Source organism: Hyaena hyaena, unplaced genomic scaffold (genome assembly GCF_003009895.1).
Source record: "Hyaena hyaena isolate Hyena2069 unplaced genomic scaffold, ASM300989v1 scaffold_48, whole genome shotgun sequence".
Taxonomy (NCBI): Eukaryota; Metazoa; Chordata; class Mammalia; order Carnivora; family Hyaenidae; genus Hyaena; species Hyaena hyaena.
The window spans coordinates 1,208,508-1,236,181 of record NW_024080680.1 but is presented as its reverse complement, the minus strand read 5'-3'; the positions used below and the strand labels follow the sequence as shown (position 1 = coordinate 1,236,181).

At 46.4% G+C, this 27,674-nt stretch overlaps 1 protein-coding gene across 1 annotated transcript in view; it reads right to left on the bottom strand.

Annotated features, from left to right (window-relative positions):
- PDZRN3 (PDZ domain containing ring finger 3) overlaps nt 1–25,852 on the bottom strand; it is a 244,702-nt gene extending 218,850 nt beyond the window's left edge. Inside the window, exons 1-3 of the mRNA XM_039230567.1 lie at nt 25,035–25,852; nt 10,742–10,828; nt 4,820–4,927 (exon numbers count right to left, since the gene is read on the bottom strand). Coding sequence (XP_039086498.1) covers nt 4,820–4,927; nt 10,742–10,828; nt 25,035–25,757 — 918 coding nt within the window. The 5' untranslated portion in view covers nt 25,758–25,852. The remainder of the gene's footprint in view (nt 1–4,819; nt 4,928–10,741; nt 10,829–25,034) is intronic.
- Between the last annotated feature and the right edge of the window lie 1,822 nt (nt 25,853–27,674).

Below are 27,674 nucleotides of genomic sequence, written 5' to 3'. Positions count from 1 at the left end.
TCCTCATGCTTTCAACGGGAACACGTATTTACAGACGACTGTATAAAATCACGGCTCCGGGTAACCCCCCACTTTCGCTGCACTCCACCACATCTGCAAGACAACAGGACACTGCCTTAACCCGACGACTGTCACATAGGCGCACTCGCTACTAAATGGGAGACTCGCACCATGCAGCCATGAGCTCAGTTCTCCAACTTAAGAAACCTGAAACCTGGCACCAAAAAAATTATATAAATAAATACGGTTGTCCTCTACAAGTGGTTTAAGCGTTGCTTTGGAATTGCATCATGTGGCTAAGTACTTGCCATGCTGGACATGTAGCTAAAAAAAGAAAACTGAACCAAGGAACTAATATACTGATAGCACGTGCCTCCAAGTGAATTTGCTAGGTTTCTAGGAGGATTTGGTTTTTCTGTGCTTTTCTTGGCATGAGCTCTTCACCCAGTGAGGTATTTGCAAAGCAAGTCAAATACCTCATATGGTAGTCAACTGAGGGAAGAGCCAGATGCTCCAATGCTAGGGAAATCGGCTGGCTGGACTTGGGGAGAGACAGATGCTCCCAATGTGGGACACCCTCCAGGGATGTTTGAGGGTAATATCAACCGTATATGATTTTTCACCTTTTGGTTTCTCCAAATCACTTACAGTAGAACTGGGCAGAATGTGACTGGTGGTCCAGAGCAGACACTAGATAGAGGTCACAGAAAAAAGCATTCTATTTGTGACGGAATCTACTTACGTTGGTTGACTCACACTCAGCTGGAGCTGGGCAGATTTTTTCCAAAGGTTTCAAACTGTCATGAAGAACAAACGCCACGTTCCTTTAAGAAAGTGATGGGACTGGGGTATAGCGTTGTGAGCGCTGTGTTGTCTTCAAAGTGGAGTTCATAAAGCAGGCTAGGCTCGGAGACAGAAAAACTTAGACCACTGGGGTATTTAGGGTTTAGAGGGATTACAAAAGGTACTGTGGAGAAATTAAATTTAGTTTTCTAAATTTGACTATATGCAATGAAAGGTGAGGTCACAAGTTATGACAAGGGTCTGGGGCAGCTCCCTAAGTACATACAGGGAGAAAAAAAGCACACACACGCATGTGCACACACACACACAGAATCAGAAGGAAATACTGAGTACGTTGGAACTTGCTGTATCTCAGTGTCAGATGTGAGTAAGGGTGGGCACAACGGTCTGTCTGTCCCAATCCAGGGCAGAGAGGAGAGACACAAGTGCGGGCTTCTGGATCAGCCAGGCTCCAAAACTGTAGCCATGTGGGGGCTGGGAGGACACTTGATCAGAGGGGGCCCAAGACTTCCAGCCCCAGGATGGGTCAGCTAAGGCCTTTTTCTTCTCAGGCCTTATAGGCCCCCAGACAGGAAACCCCGGCAGTCAGGCTAGCAGAGGGGCACATTCACAGCATAAGGTTTTGGTGTAAAATAAATCCTACTCCAGTGACTCCCCTAGGTACCCCGATCATCCCCTGAGGCAGTGCTGGAAATCTGTGGGGTCAGTCAAGGATTGGGGTGGGGGCCAGGGATGCTACAAATCATACAATGCACAGGGTCCCATGCAAGGCACATTAAGCTTCCAAAGACACTGGCACAAATCCTGCCAGACATTTGTGAAGGTAAAATAACAAGTGTTTTATAATTGAGTGGAGGGCCTAACTCTGTTTTACATTTAAACACTAAAGGGTTTTTTTTTTTTTTTTTTCAGTTTTACTATATGCCAATCCTACCCCCTTGTTCATAGCAGCATGACTGACAATGGACAAAAAGTGGGAGCAAACCAAGTGTCCATCAATGGACAGAGAGATGCACAAAATGCAGCAGAGCCCTAAGAAGGAGGCAATTCTGATGCATCTTACAAGAGGGATGGCCCTGGAGGGTGAATCATGCTAGGTGAAATGAGCCAGACTCAGAAGGACAAATACTGTGTGACTCTACTCACACGGAGTACCTACAGCAGTCAAATGCATAGAAACAGAATACACAACGGTGGTTGCCAGGAGCTGGGGGTAGAAAGTGTATGGAGTTCTTTCACGGGGACCGTTTCACTGAAAGAAGATGAAAAAGTTCTGGAGACAGACGGCGGTGGTGGCTGCACGGGAGTGTAAATGTCACAGAAAGGTCTAACAAAAAATGGTTAAATGACCAACTTTGGGTTAGATTTATTTTGGCACAGTTTTAAAAATACACATCCACACACACAAACACCAGAGTGTGCCAATCACAAGAAGACCGGACTCTGTTGTGCCGGGAACTTAACCACAGCCTGTTCGCCGCAGAAAATTCGGCCACGGACGGCGACGGGGCTCACAGCGCCTGGGTCCCCAGCACGGCCCTCCTGCTCTGGCAGCCCTTCCAGCTGGAACATCACGGTGGGTCTACCAGGAGGCACAAGCATCGGGCAGCATCACGGTGCTCCCAAAGTCACCGTGCCCCCACACACATACACCGATACACGTGCTTTATGATCAGTTATCTTCTTTTTCAGCGGTCTGTTACAGTATATAGAGACCTTACAGTTAGGGGTGTCTCCTTGTATTTTCCTTATAAATTTCATTTCGTGATGGTATTGGTGGCACTGAAAAACTATTTGTTATGAGAAAACTGAAGGGAGGGGGCCTGGCATTGGTCTCAGGGAGCAGACAGCAGCAGGAAGAGAGGATGCCCTGTAGACTTGGCAGTAAAGCCCCAGACTCACTGAGTCTCCGTGGATTTAACAGAAGCACCCTTTCGTGACAAATACAGTTCTTATGGTGAAGGTCTGGTGGTAGATCGCCCACTCCCCTGAAAAGGAAGAAATATGGTAGAAAAGAATAAAGCGCCTGACTCTCCTTCGTGATGAAACACAGGCACGCTTAAAATAATCAAATCCGTACCCGGTAATCGACTCCGACAGTGATGAGGTGAACCAGGGCACACATTTTTCAGGCATGGGAATCACCGTAGCACGTCAAAGGAGATCAGGATTTAACAGAGAGGGGCACACTGCGTCAACTGCAATGACACATATATTGCAGTAGAGACATATATTGTCTCTACTGCAACCACCCTTCTTTCCATCTCAACACTGGGACATGATTAATATTTTACATACTGTCCAACAGGGGAATGCGACTTACCAGAAACCATCCTCAACATTTCAAATACAGATCCCCCCTTTGCCAAGAGAAAATCCCACCCAGCTGTAGATTTCTCATTTGCAAAACATAAGAGCAATGAAATTCCATTACTTAGAGAAACTGGCCGGTCCATCAAACCCTTGGCAACGGAAGCTGTACTTATCTTTCTGAACAATAGCCTCAGAAAATGTATTCTTTCTCTCTCTCAGAGGAGAAAAAAAAAAAAAAAGACAGTAAGTATGTCTTTGAGCTCTTGAGAAAGTACTCTTGCCCAAGCAAATTCCTCTTAGGGAAAATCCACTCCCCTGACCTGGGAAGTACAAAGACTGACCCTAAAACAAGCAGTAAAAAGAGTTCCAAGGTTAAGAAAGAGCCCTTCAAAAAGTCAACGGGGATGTAACAGTATTAATACTGCCCTTAAAACAAAATCAAGTATTCCTTTAATATGTAAGTTACCACGACGTACCCGCTCCCGCACCAAAGTTTACTCTTAGACCCAAACGTGTTGAGTTTGTTTTCCCGGTGATGTTTAAATGAATGTTTTCCTGAGGACATAAATGATCCAGAAGTGTGCTGCTTCGCACATGGTGGAATTCATTCAAACAAGAATGGAAAAGCCAGACTTTGTTCTGTCTTCCCAAGGCTCCTTTCCCTGGGGAGAAGCATGTGGCCAAATTCCAGTGGGTTACATTAACCTCACTCATGGCTTATCTCATAGTTAAGAGTTCCCTCTCAGCCCAAAGTTTTGAAACGGACCATGAAAATAGTCAACAAATACAGATGCTATGCCAATGTATTTGGAATACCAACAGTGCTGTTTTCCCAGTTCCCCGTTCAACGTGCCGTGTTACGTGGCCATGGCCCATGGTGACTTTCTTGTGGGACTCAACGTATCATCTTGGATTCTCCCATTTAAGTTCTTTCTCACAGGAGACCCACCCACTGGTCCATGTATTTACCATTAAAAGAGCAATCAACATGGTCAAAAAACAGCAGCGGAAAAACAGTCATTTGTATCCAACTTTGCACCAAGAGCCCATACAAGGAGGCAATGAATAACTCTCTCCCTTTGGGCAACCTGGGGCGTCCGAGGACATCTGTGTGACCCTATGCCAGTGTGCTGGACTGTGGGGCGAGACACCTACCTCCCCCAGAGGAAATCCACAAACCTGCTCTATAAAACCTTAAAACGCTCCATGAAGAACTGAATTAAACCGGCAACAAACCAACCCAGAAGACAGAATGGTGCGTTTGCAGCAGTAACTGTGTGCCGCGAGCTGGGAAGATGTGAGCAAGCCCCCAACGCTGCCCCCACCTTACCCTGGGAACCAACGTGAACACCAACACAATGCGCACAACGGGGCTGCTCATCTGGTTCTAACTAACGGACAACTCTCCAACGGCCCTCGCACAAAGCTGTAACTGAAGTCTACAAAACAGATGCAAGGCTAAAGGAAGAGAGCCAAACTGTGAACATGCCACTCATGATATGGCTTCTCTATATTTAATATAAACAAAAACTTGACACCAAGGCAATCAACGGTATGTGTAGTCCCACACGAGGGGAGAGCTCTCTCGCCCGACCATCGGAAGGGTTCAGGCCTCCCTCCCCGACCAAACATCTTGCACCGAACCGGACGAAGATGGGATGTCATTCAGCCTATTAAAAGACACTGGCCAGCGTTCACATACCTCAATAATCCTGTCATGAATTTGCAGGCCTCCATCCTTGGCTGCGGGCCCACTGTCAACTATTTTGGATACAAAGATTCCTTCACTCGATGATCCATCCTGGTTGTCCTTTGGGTTAAAAAAACACACACATGAATGCTAGGCATTAACGTGGTTAAAGCTTACACTCTTCAACTATGATGGACTCTAGCTTATGCCCGAAGTGGTCCTGGAGTGAAAGCTCACCTGTTACCCCTAATTTCTGTTTTAATCTAAAATTAACACATGCACATGGTACAATGTTTCAAAACATACCAGAAGGTCTAAGTGCCTGCCACCTCCTACCCATTGTCGTTTTTCCCCTTTAGAGCATCCGTTTGCACCTTACGTAGCCTTTCGAAAACATTTTTCATAGAGCACCTTTCCTCAACGCATATGTTTCTTGCTCATGCGAAACAGGAGTGTGCTCTCTCCATTCTTGTGCACCCTGCCTCTTCACTTAGCCTTACAAATCTGACTTTCCGCCAGTCTTACGGTCTACCTCACTCCCTTCGACAGCGGAACAGTATCCCGGTAATTGAGATAGTAAGCACTGTTTCCAGCTGTCACTCTCAGAGACAATGATGTTTCTAATACCTCCTTCCAACCTGTACAATGAAATATCTTTTGCAGCAGGTATCTGGGGCAGACTCCTAACAATGGAATTGGTGGTCCAAGGATGTATCGATTTGACAGATAATGCCAAATTACGCACTCAGAGCTCATCAGACTGTTTTTCCATATCCTCACCAGCACAGAGGTCTATTAAAACTTTGACTACCCAACAATCTGATTGTGCAAATAGGTGTTTTATGTGTACTCTGATTTACATTAGAAAAGCTCACCACCAGCACCCCAATCCTCATAAATTCTCATCTCCAATCTCAAATCCCTTTAGATCTTCTTTCACAGTCTGGACTGAAACTTTCTGGGAAAAGGGGACGGCTCGCTGCTCAAACTCCTTCCTTTATTTAAAATCAAAAAGCTCCAACAAGCTCATAAAAAAAAAAAAAGAAAAGAAAAACCCTCACAGCTTGTTCATGAACTTCTTTCCAAACAGCACTGGGATGAATTCTCTCCAAGCGTGTGGATTAAATTTCTAGTGATTAACAGATGGATTTGTAAGTTAAATGGCATAAGCATGTGTTGTTTCCAAACAAAAGCATTTGAAAAGTAATTTCAGGATCTTCCACAAAAACTCCAGAATTCTGGAGTTGCCATAATGCCACTAGAAGATCTATTTTAAAAGCAATTTCTGGATACAGAAATACACATAAATACCATTTGTTAAAAAGTAAAGAAAATATACAATTTTTCTCTTTAAACAGGAAAAAAAAAACATACTCTGAAGGGAGAAAGGGAGGACTTTATTTAATGTGGTTCAAGTGACTGCTTCAAGTCCAAGAGCAATGGTTGAGAATAAGAAAATGCACACCCTGTACCTCTTCTATCTCTCCCTCCGTCCTCACCCCTTTCTCTCCAACACACACACATGCCCTACAAGGTTATAAGCAGGATTTGAAAGATACCAAAATCACACCCTAAAATGAGCATTAAGTGTTTTCCCCCACATTTATCCCCCTGTGACAAAGATAGGTCTCTAAACTGACATCTGGATTCTATCAACACTCTTCCAAGAGAGAAGGGTCAGCGAGACTGTGGGTGCTGTGCTAAATCAGCCATCCTCAAAAGGCAGCCCTGCCCAGCATCACAACACCCTGCACGGGCCCACCGCAGACTAACCCTTCGCTGTCTGGACTTCTCCCTGCCTCCTTTCTCTCTCACAGCCACCTTACTAATGCAATAATCTGAGCATATTCACATATCTTCCTATGTGCATACGTCACTTTTAAGTACAGTTGTGCAACAGCTTCTACTTACTGACTACATACTAGATACCAGGCTGGTAGGGAGTACCCTGTGTCCACTGTTTCACCCTCATAATAGCCACAAACGCTAAGTGCTCTATTATTCTCCATTTCACAGAGGAAAAACTGAGACAGAGAGATTCAGTAACTTATCAGTGGTCACACAGCTAAAAAGTAGCACAGGTCAGTTTCAAAACTAAAGACAGTTTAATTCCCTTCACAAGCTCTAAGTGCAATACTGCCTCCTACAGAGAGACATCTCAAAAAGAAGCATTCATTTGGAAGTTCCACATTCCAAGCTATGGAATATTCCACTGGAGAAACCTGAAGAATCTCAACGGACCACAAAGGATTTATGGATTCGTGGGCAATCTGGAGTTCCCTAAGAGGTGATGTCAATATATTCAATGAAAACAGATCTGCACTTACTCTGAATTCATTGCTTTGCATTTCTTGGCTGAAGAGGAAGAGAGGGATGGGGGAGGAGGGATGGGATTCTGACTTTGGTTTGTTTTGCAGAATACTACTTTGTACACAAATAATTTTTCTCAGGAGAATCAGGAAGTTCAAGCAAAGGCAGAGAGGAACATGTAAAAGCAAACGGCACAATCAGGTTAAATTAAGACAGTGGTAGGAGGTGGGGAAAGAATGCAAAATAATAATAATAATAATAATTATAGAAAGGTCAAAATCCAAGAAAACCAAAGCAATCCCATCCTGGATAGCTACGGGTGTCTCTTCAAAGGCATCTCTCGATTCTTTGTTTGTTAGGCGTCTCTGCTAATCCATTTTAAGTCAGGGCTATTTCTCAAGGTGAACTAACATGGCTCAGGATTTGTTTTGTTTTGCTGGCTTGAGAAAAGGAAAAATAAAAGGGACTTTCTGCATCCCAGGGGTACCTGACAATGAGGCATACTTGCCAAAGGCTGAAGTGACAGGTCTGACACACCAGACTGGCTACTGCTACTGAAGGGATAAAGGAATGAATGAATGAATGAATGCTGTGACTTTGCGAGGACCAGTGCGTCAGGCAAGGAAAAGCCTGGTGTCAGAACCCCCCTCCCCCGGGCTTATGTCACAACCCAACCAAGCATCCAGCACAAGAATTCCTTGGGAAACACACACGTCATGCGTGCTGCCTTCTACCTCCAGTTACTAACAATGAGTGTGCATTGTTGCTCATCTTGGCTTTTTAGCGTGTTCTCAATGACCTGCCAGATTTCCAGGCAACAGTTCAGCATACATTTAGAGTTCATTATGCTCTTTCTGCTAATCAGGACAAGTCTTTAAAACACACTATTGTAACCACATGCATGTGGAATGAAACTTCCCTCCAGGGGGACATGCACGTAGTTCTTGCAAAAAGACCACATGAACTAAGAACACTTTCGAATGCTACAGAATTCACTCTGGCTTTCACTTCAACCAGCATTTTAAAGGAGAAAGAAAAGTAAAAGGTACCTAAAACATGTACCGTACTTTGATAAGCACAAGAAAGAACCATATTCCAATGAGGCTGGGAGTGGCCTTTCTTCCCCAGGAGGAACAGAAAATAAATCTCATCTTCACAGCCTTTCACAGAGCCAGTCCTCCAACCATCAAGACCCAGGCATGCCTCTCCACATCAAGCACTTTGCAAAGTTTGGGCTCCTGTTTTGGTAAGGCAGAGAACAGACCTTGCTGGTTTAGGCTCTTTCAGGTGCAGAAGTTTCTGAAACATCTAACGGTGAGGTGCACCTTCGTTTGTTGAAGTCATTTCTTAAAACTAGTAACAGTGGGGGGGGGACAGGAGAAATCGTTATTTATGAAGCCAAGCCAAGGACAGTCTTCGTTATTCACACTAAGCAGGAGATGAAAACATGTTCTAAAACAAGCTGGGGAACACGGATCTGTTGCTCCCTGGGACATCCTTAAGAATGTCACCGAGACAAGGAGACAAACGCTACGGTGTATGCCCACCTCTGGAGCTCAGCCCGCCAGAGCTCCTGCCCCCACCCCCCTTCATTCTCACAGTTCAATCTCATGGTCTAAAGCGGGCTTTTTTTACAGGTTTTACAGAGCAGACAATTTGTCAGTCCGGCATTTAATGGTTATATATCACCTGTAAGTAAGCTGTCATTTCTTACAATTAGCCCTGTGTGTTTTCTTTTTGAAACTGTGGCTTTGGCCAAAAGCAAAGGTAACTCAATCCTAAATTCTCATGCTAACTTCCCCCGTCTTCTCCCAGTCTCTTTCTGACCACTTCCTGCCCACTCCTCAATTCTAGCCATGCTGACTCTTTCCAGTTCCCCCACATGCCAACTCCGACCTTCTTCTAAGCTTTGCAAGGGCTTCCCCGGGCCTGCTCACTTTCCTCTAGTTCAGTCGTCTTCAAAGATGGGGGTGGGGGGAGGGGAAGTGGGGTGATGGGCATGGAGAAGGGCACTTGTGGGGATGAGTGCATGTTATACGGAAACCAACTTGACAATAAACTATTAAAAAAAACTAACAAGAGAAAAAAAAGATGGGCTCATGCAAAGCAGTGCATTGGAACAATGAAAGAACATGTGACAAATGTGATTCATTCTCACATTTTAATTTTGTCTTTTAAAATGCTTCCTTTTGGGGCACCTGGGTGGCTCAGTCGGTTAAGCGTCCGACTTCGGCTCAGGTCATGATCTCATGGTTCATGGGTGTGAGCCCCACGTCGGGCTCTGTGCTGATAGCTAGCTCAGAGCCTGAAGCCTGTTTCAGATTCTGTATCTCCCTCTCTCTCTGACCCTCCCTTGCTCACACTGTCTCTCTCTCTCTCTCAGAAATAAATAAAACATTTTAAAAAAATAAAATAAAATGCTTCCTTTTGCATGAAACTTTTCTAAGCCACGTAGAATAAAGAGCTAACTAAATAAGCTCAATTTTTTTTTTGAGTTAAGAGTACTCAACTAAATACAGTATATATGGGCCTCTGATCTAGCAAATTCCTACTCATCCTTCAGAATGCGGCACAAATGGCCATGCCCCAGGATAATACCTCCTCCCCAAGGGCACGCCAGACCCAGGCACGGAGTGTAGCCACATACGGATGCCTAGCATCTCCTTGTCCTTCAGGATTCAGCTGAGTATCTTCTCCTCTCTTTCCTGGCCAGTGACAGCCCTTGCTGCTTGGTCTCTAACGTTTGCCATGCTCCCATTTTTTTTTCCTGCATCACATGTCCCCCAGTCTGTAACTGTTATCTTTACTTCTTTCTCGCCTGATGTCCCCACCAGGACACAAACTCCATGACCCCAGGGACTCAAGTCTCCCTGGCCTCCACAGTGTATTCCAGCTCCTACCAAACAGCCCCTGTTCAATACTTATTTGTTGAAGGAGTGAAATCTATTTTCCTTCCCTTTGACTATTTTCCTTTCAGGATAATAAATGAGGAAATGGTCAGCAGAAGAAATGAGCAGGAGATGATCCACATCCAGATAACCCCACATGAAAGGTGAGATCCTGCAACGCGCCTTTTGCCACGTCTGGTCCCCAGAGCTGTTTCACTGGCCATTTTCCTCCCAGTTAAACCTACTGATCTGAATCTGACCTCTTCTTTCTGGAGGAGGAGCTGACGGGGAAGGGGGTGAGCAAAGAGCTGTAGTGGGAGGGAAAGCAATGGGATGCAATCATCTACAAATGAGGGAATCGCCCGACCAATGAAGAGCAGACAGAGCAGAGCTCCAGACCAGACTTCCAGGCACGGGGTCCACGGTCCAGCTCAGTTACTCTCTTCCAACTGCATACATCTCACACCACGTTCTTCAGCTCAACTGCCACCCAACCAGACATGTCCCCTCAAAACCTAAACGGTTTAGATAAGCTGTTGTAGTACTAGGACAATGCTATTTTAGGAGACAACTAAATAAAAACTCCAGAGGATAAAGATGTTAGATAAACAATGAACTCTCTAATTACACAGAGCAGAATGAGGTGAGCAAGGTTTCTACTCCTCACTCCCCAAACCTTGAGCCTTCTTCCCGCTGCAGCAGGGAAAGGAAAAACACGTTTTAGTAATTAACATACCACGCAAGGCCGGCCACCAATAATATTGAATCCCAGGGAGCCGGAGTCTCGATGTAGGACAAGAGTCAGACTTTTGGTTTCTTCACCCTGTAGGGAACAGAGGAGTTCAAGTTTTATTTACAAACAGGGAATAAACGGTAGCCATTTTCTTTCTACCTAAGCAGACTCATGGGCTCTTAAGTCATCACTAAAAATCCTCTGTCTCTTGGATACTTTACGTAAGAAAAGTTTTAGGGCCCAAGCTGAACCTGTGTCTTGTGTTGAGGAGGTCACGGACATTTCTAGATCTCACCCAGCCTTGCAATGCTCGCATAAGAATGTCTGGCGATGTCCAGACGTGCCTCCTGAACACTGTCTATCAATGACTCCTTGGTCTGCAAACGCATCTCTCCTTTGACGAGCCCACTGCACGCCAGCTGTCTAGACAGCAACTTTCTGTTTGTTTCTCAACCATTCTCAACAGCGCCATTCATGTTTTGTCATGAGAGGTTCAAGTAGCAATGCTCTCAGAAGTCTGAGCGCCTGTACAGCCTGTCAATGGTCATCTGTGTTTGAGAGACACAGCAGTCCGAGCGAAGGGAGACGGTGAACGTGTGGAAGAAACAGAAAAATCCTGCATCTGACTCAAAGGGGGAGGGGACAATTCCACAAAGTAATTACTGTCCAGCCCACAGGAGATGCCGAGATGGCTAACAGAAAACACTCTGTTCAGTGGAGGCTGGTCGCCGTGAACCCCTTTAAATCAAAGCAGCAGCAGTCACCCAGGCAGGTCTTCCAGGCACTGGTGACCAGCTGGACGGGACAGGGATGCCAGGGCACCTTAGCGGAAATCCTCCAGTAACAGATGAATAAAAGTAAATTTAATGTTAGGTGTGCACTGTCACTAAACGGGCAGCGACATCAACATGAACCTCGCTGAGACACCTCTGAAATGTTTCCCATTCTTCGAACGGTACACCAAACTTTACACGTGGGGACCGAGAGAGACTTGGAAATGTGTCACTCACGTTTTCTGTTTAAACGTGGTATTATTTAAATGCTGCATTTTTTAAGATAATGAAATACTTCGTTAGAAGCTTTAAAAAAAAAAAACTTGCAATGGCTTATGACAAAATACACATTTCTGTATTTGGGCAGCAGAAATGTGGCCAACAGAACCAAAAGGAAAAAAATATACATACATATGTGTGTGTGGTTAACGGGCCTCAATAAATAAAAGTACCTACATGCTTAAAGCTCTGAGTAACCACAACCATTTCTCATGCCTAGTTAGTGCACTGAATTTACAATACTAGAATTTTTCAAAATTTCAAAACCGTTACCTAAGCCTATCAATTTTTAAAATCCTGTAAAAACAAAAATGACCATTTTTCATTAGAAAAAGGCCATTTTTAGGGGCGCCTGGGTGGCTCTGTCAGTTAAGCGTCTACGTTGGCTCAGGTCATGATCTCGGGGTTCTTGAGTTCAGCCTGTGCCAAAAGCTGGGAGCCCGGAGCCTGCTTTGGATTCTGTCTCCCTGTCTCTCTGCCCCTCCCCTGCTCCCACTCTGTCTCTCTTTCTCAAAAATAAATAAACATTAAAAAAAAGAAGAAGAAAAAGACAGTTTTTAATGAAAGAACTAGGTGTCCTCTAAGAACAATGCAATAAAACACTTCCGTCAGCTCGCTCACTTGATATATAAAATACAGTGTTTTATATAATAGCAAACGAGTCTCCATCAAGCTGCTGTACCTAACCAAAAACAGAAAAGCCTCTATAATAACAAACTAATTTTCCAAAATATTTTGCAAAAAAATATTTCCAATCCCTAGCACATCCATCTAGAGCACCTCTCTGTCAATGGTACTGATCTAATTAATTTGATCTACCCAAGTTAACCGCCAACAACTGTCACTGCCATAACAGAATAAACATTGGGGATCAACCGGAGAGTTGTGAAATGTCGATGTGAGGATTCACAAACTGAAATCGTTTATATCTCTCTGCCTCGGAAAAGCAAGATCCTGCTAAGTCCATGTCTTGCTTTGCTATCTTAGAGGGGTGAAAAAGTTAGAAATACATTGGAATTTGACTGAGCTATCACACATATCTTGCATTGCTGGCTTTCGTAATTAATGATGGAAACTGCGGTTACCCAGTAATCCAAGGCAGATGGCTCTAGTCTGGGAATCTCAAAGGATGTACGGTAGAGAACACACAACAGGGTTTTTCAAAAGACTAGTTTTAAGCCTACTGTGTGATAAGCACTTATTCTACAAATGAAAGAAAAACAAAGAAATCTTATTAGAGTGCATTGACAATGTAACAGCTAACATTTATTGGCTGCTTACCAGGTGCCAGAAATTGTATTAAACATTAAAGTGCTTCATTTTCTTTAATAAATTCAACCCATCTCCTAGGCTGACATTCTTACCACCCTTATGATATAGATGGGAAGAGCGAGTCAGAGATCAAGCGGGGCTTTACACCCAGGCTCTCTGAATCTAGACCCCAGTTACTCTTCAATACTACCCCCTTTTCATGCAGAATGTAGAAAAGAATGCCATGTAGGCTAGTAACCTCTTAGGTCTCTCTCAAGATGGTTCAATGGTTGGAGTTCCATAAAGGAACTGATTATAGGAGCTCTTACCCAGGAAACCAATGTCAAAATAGAACCCCCAACTGTGCACCGAACTACTGATCTCCAGAAGATCCAAACTGAGATGCCCAGACACCTAAGGCTGTACCCAGACTCACAGATCTCTCTATGGGGACAGGTGAGACAATGCCTGAGACACAATATTCCTCAGCCAAACAGCGATTTGCAAACAACATTTTGGAACAACTGGGTTGACCATCTAAACTTCCCTGCCAGACCCAAGCACTGGGGACAGAGAAAGGGTATTTTCACTTCTACAAGCATCTTGATGTAGTCTGCTATCCAGGAAGGTTGGAACTGGCTTCAGGTGCCACTGCCTATTTTAGGACTGATTTACAATGATGAGCCAATACACAGTGCTGGGAGCAAGACAGAAGAGGAAAGGCTCTGTCTGGGCTGAATTTCTTTCATTTCTCCATCTAACCACCAAAGGTCTTTTCTCCTCTGACACCATGAACTTGATTCTGGTTTTCCCTTTCCATTCCTCTCCCCACAAAGCAATCTTAACTACTCAACTTTCTAATTTCTCTCTCTCTCTCTCTCTCTCTCTCTCACACACACACACACACATTAATAGAGAATTTAAACACTACACTTCATACAACCTATTTAACACATTAATTCCTGCTTAAATCATTTAACCTGTTCCTGAGCTGAAACTGCTTCAGGATGGAGGGCATTTAAATATTTCTTGTTTAATTATGCTCCACCAATTAAAGAGACATGTAAATGGGACAAGGGCAAAGGCTCATGTCAATGCTGCTTTGCTGACTTTTCACGGACATGATGTTAACGAGTGGCTCTTTCATCTAAAGAAAAACTTAACCAATATTAATCTGTATGGGGATTTTATCATAATCTATGCTTTGAAATTTTCTTAATGGCCTGATGAAGTACAACAAAGAAGGTAAAAGAGCTCTGTTTCACATAAACAACCAGTTAACTAAAACATCTGTTTTTTGAAGCAGACATTAAATCTACGCTCTACACCTGAGAAACTGAGGCTTCCAGAAATTCAGACACGCACTTAAGATCACACAGCAGCAGAGGCAGAGCCAGGAATCAAGGTCCATGGGGCTCCAATGTCCGTGTTCTTTGTACTCTGCGGGTAAAGTCTGGCACCATATCCTAAATCCCTTTGCCTCACAAGACTGAGCCTTCACATTAAAATGTCATGAAGGATTAGACATCTAATTAGTTTTGTAATTAGAGTTTTAAGCAAGGTTTCTTCGGACCATGTAATAATAGTGGCCAAGATTAAGAGCGTCTATTATACCGTGAAGGGTATCATAAGAGTATTATGCCCCTGACAGAAACGGGGTAATGGTTAAGATCTTGGACTCCAGAGTCCAGATCCTCAAGTCAGAACCTGAGTTGAGTTTCCTCATCCCCAGAATGGGGATAATGATGGTTTTTTCTCACGTTACGGGGTTATTATAAAGCATGAATGAGATGGACAATTACCGACCAGTGCCTCAGTACAGCACCTGGCCAACAGACTTGCTCACAAGACAACAGGACACAGTGTGTGGTAGACACTACAACACTCAGCACTGAGGACCCTGGTACTCTTCAGCCACTTCAATTACTCTGCCACAAAGTCCAAGCAAATCCCAAATTAACTTAGGCTATCTAAAGCAAGTTTGGGAGAGACAGGACCTCAAGTTACACAAAATAGGAGAGTTACGTATTCGTCATACCATCTGGCCCTATGATGGGAACTCTTCCACGTACGTGTCTCTTGTTTTCCCCAAAGTCTGGAGAAAGAGTGGCACATTCTAGGAGGGCTGGTTAAGTGCCAACAGACAGTTTGCACTGGAGACATGGTAGCAGGAGGACGAGTAAGGAAAACAATGGTGACAGCTCAGCCTGAATCTTCAGCTCAGAGCTAGGACAAGCACGTGATGCTGTCCCGGTGGGATATGGGGATAAGCAGGTGAAGTCACACACATGATGTATCCAGCCCTGGCGGGAGGAGGCCATCAGAGCAGAGAACAGGCAAACAGGTATTGGCTCACAAGGGGAAGGAGAAACAGGAAGTCTAAGACTCCGTGGACTTGGACAGGGACAGCAACGTAGAAGCAGCTGGGGAGATGGAAAGTGAGGGGTAAGTGGGGACTGCTGGGGCACGTTCTACCAGATCAGTGAGCCCCAATGGGCCTGCGAAGAAAAGGTGAATAAAGCAACATCTGCAAGAAGACTGGAGGGGAGATCGCACCTCCTTGGCCGCTTTCCCTAGAACTGCCTCTATTACTCTGCTCTGACGGCAGGTGTCTCTTTCCTTCAGGAACCAGGACCCAGGAGACAGGCATGTCTCAACCAAGAGTCTGGGTGGCAGATGGACAAGGAAGACAGCAGGCATTCAGTGAACCCCAGAAACAGCACGGACTCCCTGGGGCGGGTCTGGAAGCTCTTACAGGCCCTCAGCACCCCAACCTCCACCCCAGCAGCACATGGCTCATGCGCTGGGCCCCTAGGGCAGTGTAGGACCTCTGTGGGAGGTGCCTAGGCCTTTAGGATTGAGAAAGAACAGAGATCCATCAGCCCTGGAGGAGGAGAAGTGGGCACCAAGCCCTCAATGATGGCACAAACAGTCCACAGTACTTACACCATGAAGTCACAGCAGAAATAGAAACTCAATGTTCAGCAACACCGTAGTTGATTTCACTGAAAATAAGCTATGTTATCATATTCGGACAAGGAACTACTGGATCAATGTTTAAACTGCCCAAAACACAATCTGCTCAAATTTCAACTCAAGGTCTAAGCGGACAAGAATTAGGGAGGAAAATAAAAGTCATGGGTGGAAAAGGTAAAAATCAAATTTACTTTGTCAAAGTCACCTTATATGGTGGCTGGGGGGGTTTTCTTGGTTTTTGTTTGTTGTTTTTTTTTAAGTGTCCAAGAACATGAACCATCCTCTACAGGAAAAGCCCCTTTTCCTTAGTATTACTCTGTCACCACCCTCCTCTGAACAATCTGGCCTCAGAAGCTTGGCTGTGGGCCATCTCCTAATCCACGCGGTGGCCTCCAGAGCCCCTCCATGCCACTGTCAATGTGGATTCTTTCTAAACACTACTTTCCGCCCCACGACGGGTGTTCCCCAATTACTGGTGTTGTGGGACTCACAGCCGAGAACTGGCTGGACTGGAAAACTGCCCGGCGGGTTCTGAGAACTGTAATTGACTGACCGCTAGTCTGTGTATCTGGGGTGACATGACACCTCTCGGCCTCGGATTATGCAAAGCTCTCGGACAGTCGCACAGCTGGGAGACAGTTCTATCTGTGCACTAGTGACGAGCAAGCACGAAACTGTGCAGCGGTGGGTGCGGGGACACCAGGAGGCAGAGCTGGCTGCCAGAAATGCCGTTCTGAAGAGATGAGAGTGTCTTTACTTCCCTACACCAAAATGGGTTTGTCCTCTCTGTCGCTCAAACTGTGGTTCTAACGGCTGGCTTGGGCCAACCTCCTCCTTGTAACTCAACATCTAGTTCTAAAGAAGGGATATTCTTGGGGGAAGAAAAGTGGAGGCCTGTTCAAGCCTCAGACTGAAGGCAGTTGTGGGGTTGATGCAAACGAACTGAAAATGGATGAGGGGCGCCTGGGTGGCTCAGTCTGTTAAGCAGCTGACTTCGCTCAGGTCATCATCTCATGGTTCATAGGTTCAAGCCCCGTGTTGGGCTCTTTGGCTGACAGCTCAGAGCCTGGAGCCTGCTTCCAGATTCTACATCTCTCTCTCTCTCTCTCTCTCTGCCCCTCCCCTGCTCATGCTTGAACTCTGTCTCAAAAATAAACATTTAAAAAAATGTATGAGACATTCAATGGAAGTATTAGTGGTGTGTACCTATCACCAAAATAGGTATAAGGGAAGATGAGAAAAGGCAAAGGGGATGGAGAAACAGATAGGAAGAAATACAGAAAGAGCTTCTCTGGAGACAATATCTACAGAATAGTATATATAAACTCTTCCATAGGCCAAAGAAGTTATTTTTGAAAAACAGTGTAAGAGAAAGAGTCCCTTGGCTCAAAAATTCCTATGTATTTTTTAGTCTGCAGTTATATTTAAATAACATAAGATAGCCCTAAAAATTTGCTTCTTTATTCCCCTGGGTTTGACTTCAAGTCTGTACTTTTTCTATCAAGTCCTGCCTCTCTTGGTGAACATCTACAAGCAATGCTTCACCAAAAAACTAACAAACAAGAACAAACTTTATTTTAGGAGCTACCAAATTGTCACATTTTCACTTGACAGACTATAGAGTAGTTCCAGTCTCTGAAATTTAAGCCTTGGGGAAGCATTTTCGTCCCCAAATCAGAAAGCAAGCAAAAGTTACCCAGCTAGAACACGGTTAAGTTCTAGATTATAGGAAGGCAGGGTCTCTGCCCAACCTCTCCTGAGCCCCGTTAATTTTGGTGAGACAGACAGCAATACACATAGCAACTCCCCACTCTGCATTTTATTCATGAGCTTTAACCACCTCCCTTACATCTCAGCCCAGAACTGCTACCCTGACACAGCGAAACTCACCTGGCATATTTCTCTCTTACCCAGCTCCCACCAGGGCAAAAGAGGCAGATAGAGAACTAGTCCAAAGAACTAGTCACTCAGGGGAGCACGAAGCTCACAAGGAAACCGTGACCCTCCAAGCAAAAACCCCTTTCCATCTTCTCCATTACATCACTTCAAATTTCTAACAGTTCTGCAGCAATTTATTTTAAAAATATCTAAAAACCTAAAGGTGCCAGGCACTTAATAGATGTTCAATAAATACTCATGCACGTAATACTCATCATCTGGCTTAATCCTAAAGCCAGCTCTATGAGCCCACATATTATCCCGTTTTAGAGATAAGGACATTAAGGCTTACAGGTTACAAGATCCTCCCAGAGGCCTTCAACAATAAGGCATAGGGAACATATGAATCCTATTATCACCGACTCCAGGGCCTGGATACTAACCACACACCACCTCAATTCAGGGTACACTGCAGCCTGCCTCTTTACACAAAGCCTATATCTAACCATGACCCACAACCTGAAAGTAGAGGCACAGACACCTGAAAACAGCTCTGAAAAAATTCTAAGGGTGACCTCTCTGCCCAGGACTCATTTCTGCATACCCGCTGCCCCAAGATAGTTCATCCCGCCCCATTCCGGGCAACATTGCTGCCGGGCTCACTCACACACAGGCTGCACGGGGTCTCTGTCCCCTGGACTCCCCATGAATATATGGAAGGGGAGAGAAAGGTGGATGCCTGTGTCCATCTGTTAGTTATTTTCTTTACAAGACTAATCATTATGTTATACCACTTCCCTTTTTTATTGGAACAGGCTTATTAGAACACCATTAGTTCAGGGGGGGACAGAAACTAATCCATAGCAAAAAAAAAAAAAAAAAAAAAGCTTGAGTCAACCAAGAGTAGGAAGACTTGCGTTGTGTTTTCAAAGACTCAAGTAGGTGTCTGATTGATCCCAGGAGTTAAAGCTACTCCGGATGACCTCTGTATCCATTAGTGCCTGTCACGGTGCCTGGCACAATGTGTCTAAGAACATGGAGAGCTAAATGGCAAGAATACATTTGGAAAAGACTGTCTTTTCTTTCTACTATCAACCCCTCTTTATATTATTAGCATGAAAATGAGAGAAACGAGCCACTATTCCATCCAGGATACCATCTCTTTAATTTGTTTTACTGAAATCTCTTTTCACAGGATAGTTTTATGTTCCATGTGTTCGATGCCAGCCAGACCTATGAAAATCGGATTTATGTCACGGGAAGAACATACTTCACCAGCACGGCCCAGAAGCCATCAAACCAACTAGAAGGAGCCAAAGAAAAATGCTGGGGGAAGATGTTTAACCTTCCAGGCCTCAGTTTCTCCACCTGTGATATGAAAGGTAATGGTCTGTGGGTATCTACTCAGAGGGTCTTCCTGAGGACAAAATAAACACCTCCAAATAACATAGTGTGTGCATATATAAGAACAATCTGGAAACAGGGATGAGACCTCACACATGCATGAGCCTGCAGTCAGACACCGGGTTCAAATCCCAGTTTTATACCTAGAATCTGTGTAACTTCTGGCCTTAACCTAACTTTCATCTAACCGGTTTTTTTAAGAAAGAGAGATCTATCTGATGAAAAAGATGGAGCAGCTCATATACATACATACATAAAGCACCCCAAGTGTATGGCACCCAACAGAATTCAATGAATAATATTTCTTTTCCTTTCAAGCTCCTGGGTCTCTAGTCTAATGCACAACTAACTGCCTTATAGATTCTTGTGCGTCAGATATTTTGACAGACAGGCAAGCAGTATTTCCAAGTGCAGAAAGAATCGCTTATGAATAAATATCATCAGAACTCCCAATTCAAAATGTTCAGTTATAATTATTTAAGAGTAGCTAACCTGAAATGAAATGGACTGACAGCCCCCAATTCCTTTAGCTGAACTGGGCTGTTTTGTTACATGCACTATGAAATGGTTATTCGCTGAAGCTTTCCAGAAACAGAAAATACCCTGAAAGGTGAACACTCAAGATAGATACATTTCAAAGTGTTTGGACATCTGGAAAGCCTTTTGATACAATTGTCTATTAGATTCACTTACCCCCAGGAGTTCTGAAATGGACAAAATCGTTTCTGGGATGTGGTGCTTGATACAATTTGATCCGGGTGGATCTAGTAGGACAAAAAGAATGCCTCCCAAAAACCTGGGAACAATTTTGTTAACTTGGGGGTCACGGAAAAACTCATTCTTTTTCAATACAAGCTCACTGTTTGTTAGCAATCTGAAAAGCTGTGATGGCTGACAAGACAGCCTCACCAAACTTGAATTCACCCACAGAACAAACACATATTGAGAGCTCACAGCCCATATGGCAATCTTGTGTCCAGAGCACAGTCCTGATGAAGACTGAGGTGCTTCCTCCTGGGGAGACACAATCAGTAGCCCTTCCAATTAGTCAGTTACAACTTTGATAAATACCATGCAGGAGAAGAAGTACCAAAGTGTACATCTCAGGGCACCAGACCTGATCTGAGGTCACAGAGGCCTTCGTGGATGTGGTAGTGCTTGAGCTGGGATGGGAAGGATAGAAAGATTATCTAGTGATGAGCAAACCCTAAGTGCTGACATAAAGGCAGGGGCAGAAGGCAGCAGTTTGAAACTTGCAGATTATCCAGTGATGAGTCGTTGGAAAGACTTGTATGTAAAGAAAAGAGCACATGCAAAGGCCCAGGGGGCACAAAGGAGCATAGGGTCGTATTCATGGAATTTCCAGAGACTAAAGAAGCGGGGAAGAGAGAAAGAAGGGGTAAGAATGCAAGCAGACAGACAGGTGGAGGCTGGAAGGATATAGGACACCATGGACCTCACGGCCATGCAACTGCAACTGGAAAGATAATGCCTCTCAGAAGGCTATCAGATTGACATTTCCTTTTTTTTTTCTTTTTAAGTTTATTCAGAGAGAAAAAGAGGGTGCATGTGCACAAGCAGGGAGGGGCAGACAGAGGGGGACAGAGAATCCCAAGCAGGCCCCTCATTTATTAGCTCAGAGCCTGACATGGGGATCAAACTCACAAACCTTGAGATCATGACCTGAGCTGAAATCAAGAGTCTGACCCGTAACGAATGAAGTCACCCGGGCAGCCCTCAGATTGACACTTCTAAGTGATTATTCCTGGTGCTAGGTAATTGCATGGAAGAATAGATGTTGTGGTACAGGCAAGATATGGTGGTGGCTCACACCAAAACTGATTTTGTTTCCCAGGTGACATCTGGCAGTATCTGGAGACATCTGTGATTGCCACAACCTGGGAAGTGCTCCTGGCATCTAGCAGGTAGAGGCCAGGGATACTGCTCAACATCCTATAAAACAAGGAACACTGTCCCCCCAAAACGCACACAACGAAGGATTATCTAGCCCAAAACATTAATAGGTGGAGTTGGAAACTGTGGTTTGGACCAAGGATATCACTGGATAGGGAGGGAGAACATAAATAGATTCAAAAAGTACCGTGGAGGGTCCCCAGGTGGCTCAGTCAGCTAAGAGTCCAACTTCTGTTCAGGTCACGATCTCATGGCTTGTGAGTTCGAGCCCCACCACAGGCTCTGTGCTGACAGCTCAGAGCCTGGAGCCTGCTTCAGATTCTGAGTCTCCTTCTGTCTCTGCCCCTCCCCTGCTCACACTCAGTCTCTCTCTCTCTCTCAAAAATAAACATTTAAAATTTTTCTAAAAGGTGTTTTGGAGGTAAAATCAATAAGACTTAACAATGGACTGGATGTAGAAATAAAAGGGCAGAAGGTATCAAAGGACGAGTCTCTGGTTTTTCAACATTTTCAAGAAAAGTTATGCTCAGAACTCTCCCTTTCTTGGAAAGCCAGAGAAGAGTGCTATGAAGTGCTTCTGCTCTTAGAATCATCAGGTGGGTAAGCCAAGGTGGGAAAACAGACGCTGGCAGCAAAACTCTTCAACTGATTCAAGCAAACCATCATCAGCAAGTCTGTTGTGGCCCAGATGGCAGCTTCCTGTTGGTCAGAGATGCCGTGTCAGGCCGTGGTTATCTACAGTGTAACTGCTGGGGAGTCTGGGTTTTAGAGCTTTACCCTGGTCTTCTGTAAAAGGAGGAGACCCATACCTGTTCGTCTAGGTCTGTACTTGAACCTCTAGTCTTCATCCAGTGGAGAAGCTAACCCAGCACGACAGGCAGACCAGCACTGACCCGGGAGCTTGTGGGAAATGCAGACCGAAGCCAGCCCTAATGATCAGTACCCTCAGGAGGTAAGACGCAGGAATCTGTTTTAACAAACTCCCTGGGTGATTTCCGATCATAGGGATGCTGGAGAAGCACAGCCCCAGCACCCATCTAAGAGCAAGAGAAACAATGCCTCCGTAGGTACAGCGCACACACACCCTCAACACTCAGCTGGCATCCAAACCCCAAAGGTTAAGATCGTTTTTTAAAATGCCAGATCATTTTACGGAACAAGGTCTAGCTAGGCCTTGAAGGACTGGTAGTGAAAATCTTCTAAGCGTTTCTTATCTACTTCAGCTTGGAACAGACAGATAAACATTAGGACTTATTTAAAAAAAAAAAAAAGTGTTGTGCATGAGAGTTTCCAAGCAATATAAATCCTCCTGCCTTTTGGAAGAGAATAAACAGTACCCTGCAGGAGCAGAGTCAACCCAATGAAATAAACAAGTTCTTAAACAGCTTGCAGTGGGAGAGGGTTTTCTGGCCGAGGCAAGAACAGCAAAAGCTTTCAGCGAGGGCCACTGAGGGTTAACTTCGGGGCAAGAGGCGCAAGCTTCCCTGAGGCCTCATTGAGGCCAGCCAGGGTCTGAAGCCAGAGAAAGGAACTCGTGCAAACTGCAGGCCAGGCCATTCTTGGCTGTCCTTGAGGCGAGCACCGGGGTGCATAGGAGTCCCAGGGCGGGCTCCAGCTCCAGAGGCGAACTTTCTCTGGAAGCTCAAAACGCAACATCTTGTCCCTAAGCTTAATACCCTTGATTACCCTCCTGGCTCCCCCAGCGCAGCTTCAAACAGTTCAGATTCAAGTATCCCATTTTCGATTGTGAGAAGGTTTCACCAAACACTCCGGAAAGAAAACAGAAAGGCAAGAAGAAATAACAAACCAGCTGAACAATGAATGATGTATCACTTCTGGGGTAGTGAATGGCTTATTTATAAATAAGCATCACTTAAAACCACGCAGGAAGTTCGCGTGACAGCATCAACAAGAGAAACTCAGGCACCCCTCTGCCGCAAACCAGGTGCCTGCTGGAAGACCAAGCTGTGCCCTCTGTTTTGGGGACTTGCAGGCTCACACCAGGCTTTTGTATGCCTGTGCGGTCCTGCGTGAGCCTCCCAGTTGTAAATATTTGCCCTTCGTCCAGAGCTGGCCAGCTGCTGGGCCTGCAGCTGACAGACAGGCCAGGGGGCCAGGATGGGGCGGGGAGGAGTGGGGGGTCGGAAAACTTGCAGGCCTGGTATGTGCATAAAGAGGGGGCTGGGAGAGGGCAGGGAGAGGCAAAGCAGATGCAGGCCCCTTGGGCAAATATGTGCTCCTGCAGCCACATGGAACAGGCAACCAGAGAGGGGCACCGTGGCCCTCCCTGTTGGTATAAAATGCGGGTTTGCAATCAGGGAGACCGTGGTTCTTAACAGGCGGTTTTGCATGTGTATGAACACACACCCCAACCCCAGAGAACACTTGATAATATCTGGAGACGTTTTTAGTCGCATGTCTTGGAGACAGGCATGCTGCTGGAATCTAGTGGGTAGAGGCCAGGCATGCTGCTAACCATCTTACAACACAGAGAAGAGCCTCCTACAATAAACACTGACGGGGCCCCAAATGTCAATACAAACCAACGTTGATAACTCTGACGCAGAACCTGAATCCTCGCTCTGTTCCCAGAGTCAAGTATGACTCTGGACAGGTTCTACGCCCTCCCTAAGCCTGCTTCCTCCACCCCCAAAGGATTAAATAGATATCACACCTGTAAAGTGCTTCCCACAGTTGCTGGAACATAAAAAACACCCAAAAAATGGCCCTTGGAGTTATACTGAGACAACACCATAGTGCTTATGACCCTGGGCTGGAAAGACAGGCGCATGAGCATTCAGAAGGCAACTATGGCACTAGAAGCTATGACCCAGGCACATGACTGCCCCGGCTGCCCCTTAGGGGGCTCAGTTGCTCCATCTCCAAAATGGGACTGATCGCAGCTGCCTCACTTGATTAAAACGGAAACAACTGAGAAGTACTTAGCCTAAGGCCTAGAGCAAAGCAAGCCATCACTAGTGGTGACCATTATAATTACACCAACTCCCAGCTCAAGGGGACGGCTCCAGGGAGATGTTAACCCCTGTAGAGAACATCCATCCAGCCCTGTGCCAGATCTTTTTAAACATTCTCTCGCTGTGGGCTGACAACCACCTATTTCACATTTAGGGAAACTGAGACACCTGGAGGTTAAACCACACAGTCACTCAGCCATTAGCAAAACGCCCAAATCCTAACAGTTCCAATTTGAAAGAACTGACTCTCCATTATTACTTTATGTTTGGTAGCGCTTCCTTTTTTTCTTTTTCTGGAATCCCCGGATGAAGGCCAAAGATGGGGCCTGGCTGTGTTTTACCCCTGTGTCACAGCTCTAGGGACCAGTTTCTAACTTTAGAGAGCCTAAGCGCTTGCTCAAGGTCAGCCAGCTAGTTGGCAGCAAGGCCCAGATCCGAATCCAGCTCTGACTGCAGGGGCCTATTTTCTAGCATCCTTGTGAACTTAGAACTGTATTTCATTTACTCTTTCTGAAATTCCTAAGGTTGCTGGATATAGTTCACGCTGTGCATCAGGATCTGCACCATTCTTACTCCACAGTGACTGTGGACTCCTTTTAGTCTTTCCAGAACCCCGGAAGCTGCTGCAGCTAAATTCCACACTGTGCGTGGAATCTGTACTGACCGTAGTTTCCAAGCTTCAACTGCTTCAGCGACCTGCTCTTAGTGACACCGCTGGTAAGCAGTGGAAGGAGACAGGGATGCTCCTGGGAAGTCCCAGGCATCCCGGTGCCCAAAGGGACCAGGAGGCGCCCGGGTCCCCAGGGAGGGCCCGGCAGGGGTTGGGGGCCGGTGGCTGGCGCCTACCTTGCCGCCGGGGGGCGCGGCCACGCAGCGGCTGAGCGAGTCGAGGCGCGCGCTGTACTCCGTGAACTTCTTTTGGTAGCGTAGGGCGGTCATCTGCAGCTCCAGCTGCGCCGCGGCCAGCTGCGCCACCAGCGACTTCTCGCGCTTGCCGGCGCGCAGCGCCTCCTTCTTGAGCGCCTTGTGCAGCGCGCCCAGGCGGGCCTGCAGCGCGCCGTTGTGCGCCCGCAGGGCCCTGGCGCAGCAGTGGCCGCCCGCGCGCTGCTCGCCGTGCGTCAGCGGCAGCCCGCAGCCCTCCTGGCAGCGGCCCACCGGCCGCGCGTCGCACGCGTCGCGCATGTGCGCCTCCACGTCGCGCCGCAGCAGCACCTGGCCGCAGCCCGCGTGGCGGCAGCGCGCGGGCGCGAAGTCGCAGCGCTCGAGGTGCTCTGGCAGCTGCTGCAGCTTGACCACCCGGCCGCAGCCGCGCGCGGCGTGCGCGCACTTGATGTCCAGCTTGAGGATGAGTCGCTTGAGCGGCAGGACGTGGTTGAGCTCCTTGGCCGACAGGCGACCGCGGCAGCGCGCCGGGCAGCTACCCTCCTGCACCACCCAGGGCAACACGCAGCCGGCGCAAAAGACGTGGCCGCACGGCGTGGTCAGCGGGTCTTCCAGGACCTTGTGGCACAGCGCGCACTTCAGGTCCGGGTCCACGTCGCCGTCGAAGCGGTCCAGCTCGAAGCCCATGGTGGCGGCCGGGGCCCGGGGTCGCCGCCGGGCGGCCGGCCGCCCCCTCCCTCCCTGCGAGGCAGCCCAGACGCGCCGACGGCGCCTCCCGCTCGCTCGCTCGCTCTCCCCGGACTGAGCCTAATTGCTCCAGACTTCCTCGGAAAATGCCCGAGGAACAGGACTCCTCCAGCCGTATATGCGCGAGCGCGTGCGCACGCACATCCTGCCTCGGCTGCCTCCGGCCCGCCCCCTGCCACGAGGAGGAGGCGGAGAAGGATGGGGAGACCCGGAGGCTCCCCGAGGGAACTGGCCTGCCCAGGGCGCCAGTCAGAGCCCTTCTCTCTGGCGACTCCTCTCTGCTCTCTTGCAGTTTTTGCTATAGCGTACCAACACAGGCCAAGAAAAGCACAGCGAGTTTGGAGCTGAGGCTGCTGCTGCCGCCCAGAAGAACTCTCCTGGAGCCCCCTCCGCGACTGATCGTGACTTTCAACTCCCCTCCCCCGCCCTCTCTTTTCTTAGCTGATTGCGGAGAACGAAAAATATTTTGGGACCCGCTATCTCAGCACTTACGGTCTTTATTTATTTCATTCCAGGGAAAGTTACAGAGCCTGCGGAACGCTCCAGCCACTGCGGGTCCGACCAGAGGTTCCCCGGACCCTGGATTTGGGCAGGCCAAGGATACCAGGGGACGAATACCAGGGAATTTGCCGGGAGGAGAGCTGCTCACGGGCTGTCAGTGTCGGGGAGGCTGGAGGACCGGCTCCGTTCGTTCGTTCACTTAACACCTCTCAAGTGTCCGCGCTTCTAAATCGGTCTCTCTAAACACCATCCGTAGGATGTTGTGAGAGAGCCTTAGCGCCATTTAAAAATTGTTTCGCTGCATTGCAGAAGAAACGCTGGTCGTGCCAAGCGAAAAGTCACACAAGTATAGATATTAGAGAAGTTCCCCGTAGCCCACCCCCACATCCACGATCATGTGAACTGTGTTCCTTCCGTTTTTTTTTTCCCCCTTCGTTATACACAAATATTGCTTTGTTATATTTCCATTTTCCCCTTAGGGGAAACGCAGGCTGGTAGAAGGAAAAAAAATAAAAGTCCTGTCAGGTCTCCGGGAGCAGTGTTTCTCAAATTTTAATGTGGTTGTGGATTCTGATCTAGTCGGTCTGGGGCTGAGAATCTCTATGTTAAAAGAGCTTCCAGAAAGATGCTGATGCTTCCAGTGCTGTACCTCCACCTGATTGGAAAGTGGCCGTCCCTAAATCTGGACTTTTTTTCTTCTGCTCTGGGGCAGTTTTTCAGGCTGTGTAGTGAGACTTGTAGTTGTCAGCAATACTCCAGTGTGTTGAAGGAATACTTTGGGATTCCAAGTTAAATGATAAAATACATAGCATTATCCTTGGATTTGGGGAGTTTCTTTTTTTCCCCCTGAGGTTATAGACGTTGATAAGAAACAAGCAGCACCAGTGAGAAAGAAATCAAGGGATGGAATTCACATTCTCCAAATGAGAAACTGCTGCCAGTCTCTGAATAGTGAAGTGGAAAAGTTGGATCTCTGTGTTTGGTGTGGCTGTGAGGTCTAGAAAGTGGGATTACAGCATCCATTTTGTCTAATTGCTTTTACTTCTCTCCTTTATCTGTCTGCTAAAGCCCCAAGACCTTCCCTAGTTAACTGCTTCACCAGAGTGAAAGGATTGCCTTGATGTCTATAGGATTACTTGTTTTGAATTGACCTTTAAAAAGTTGTCACTGACTAGGTTTTTCAATGCATCATTGAGGTCACTGGACAGTGTTCTTTAATCAGTGTTGGTGGCATTTGCTGTCTGTTTGTGGTAGAGGCTTTCTTTTCATTGCTGTAATCAATTAATGCATTTCTTTGATAGAACATGGGGTGGAATATAATTGGCCTTTGTTCAGATAAGCATGTGCCAGGAATCT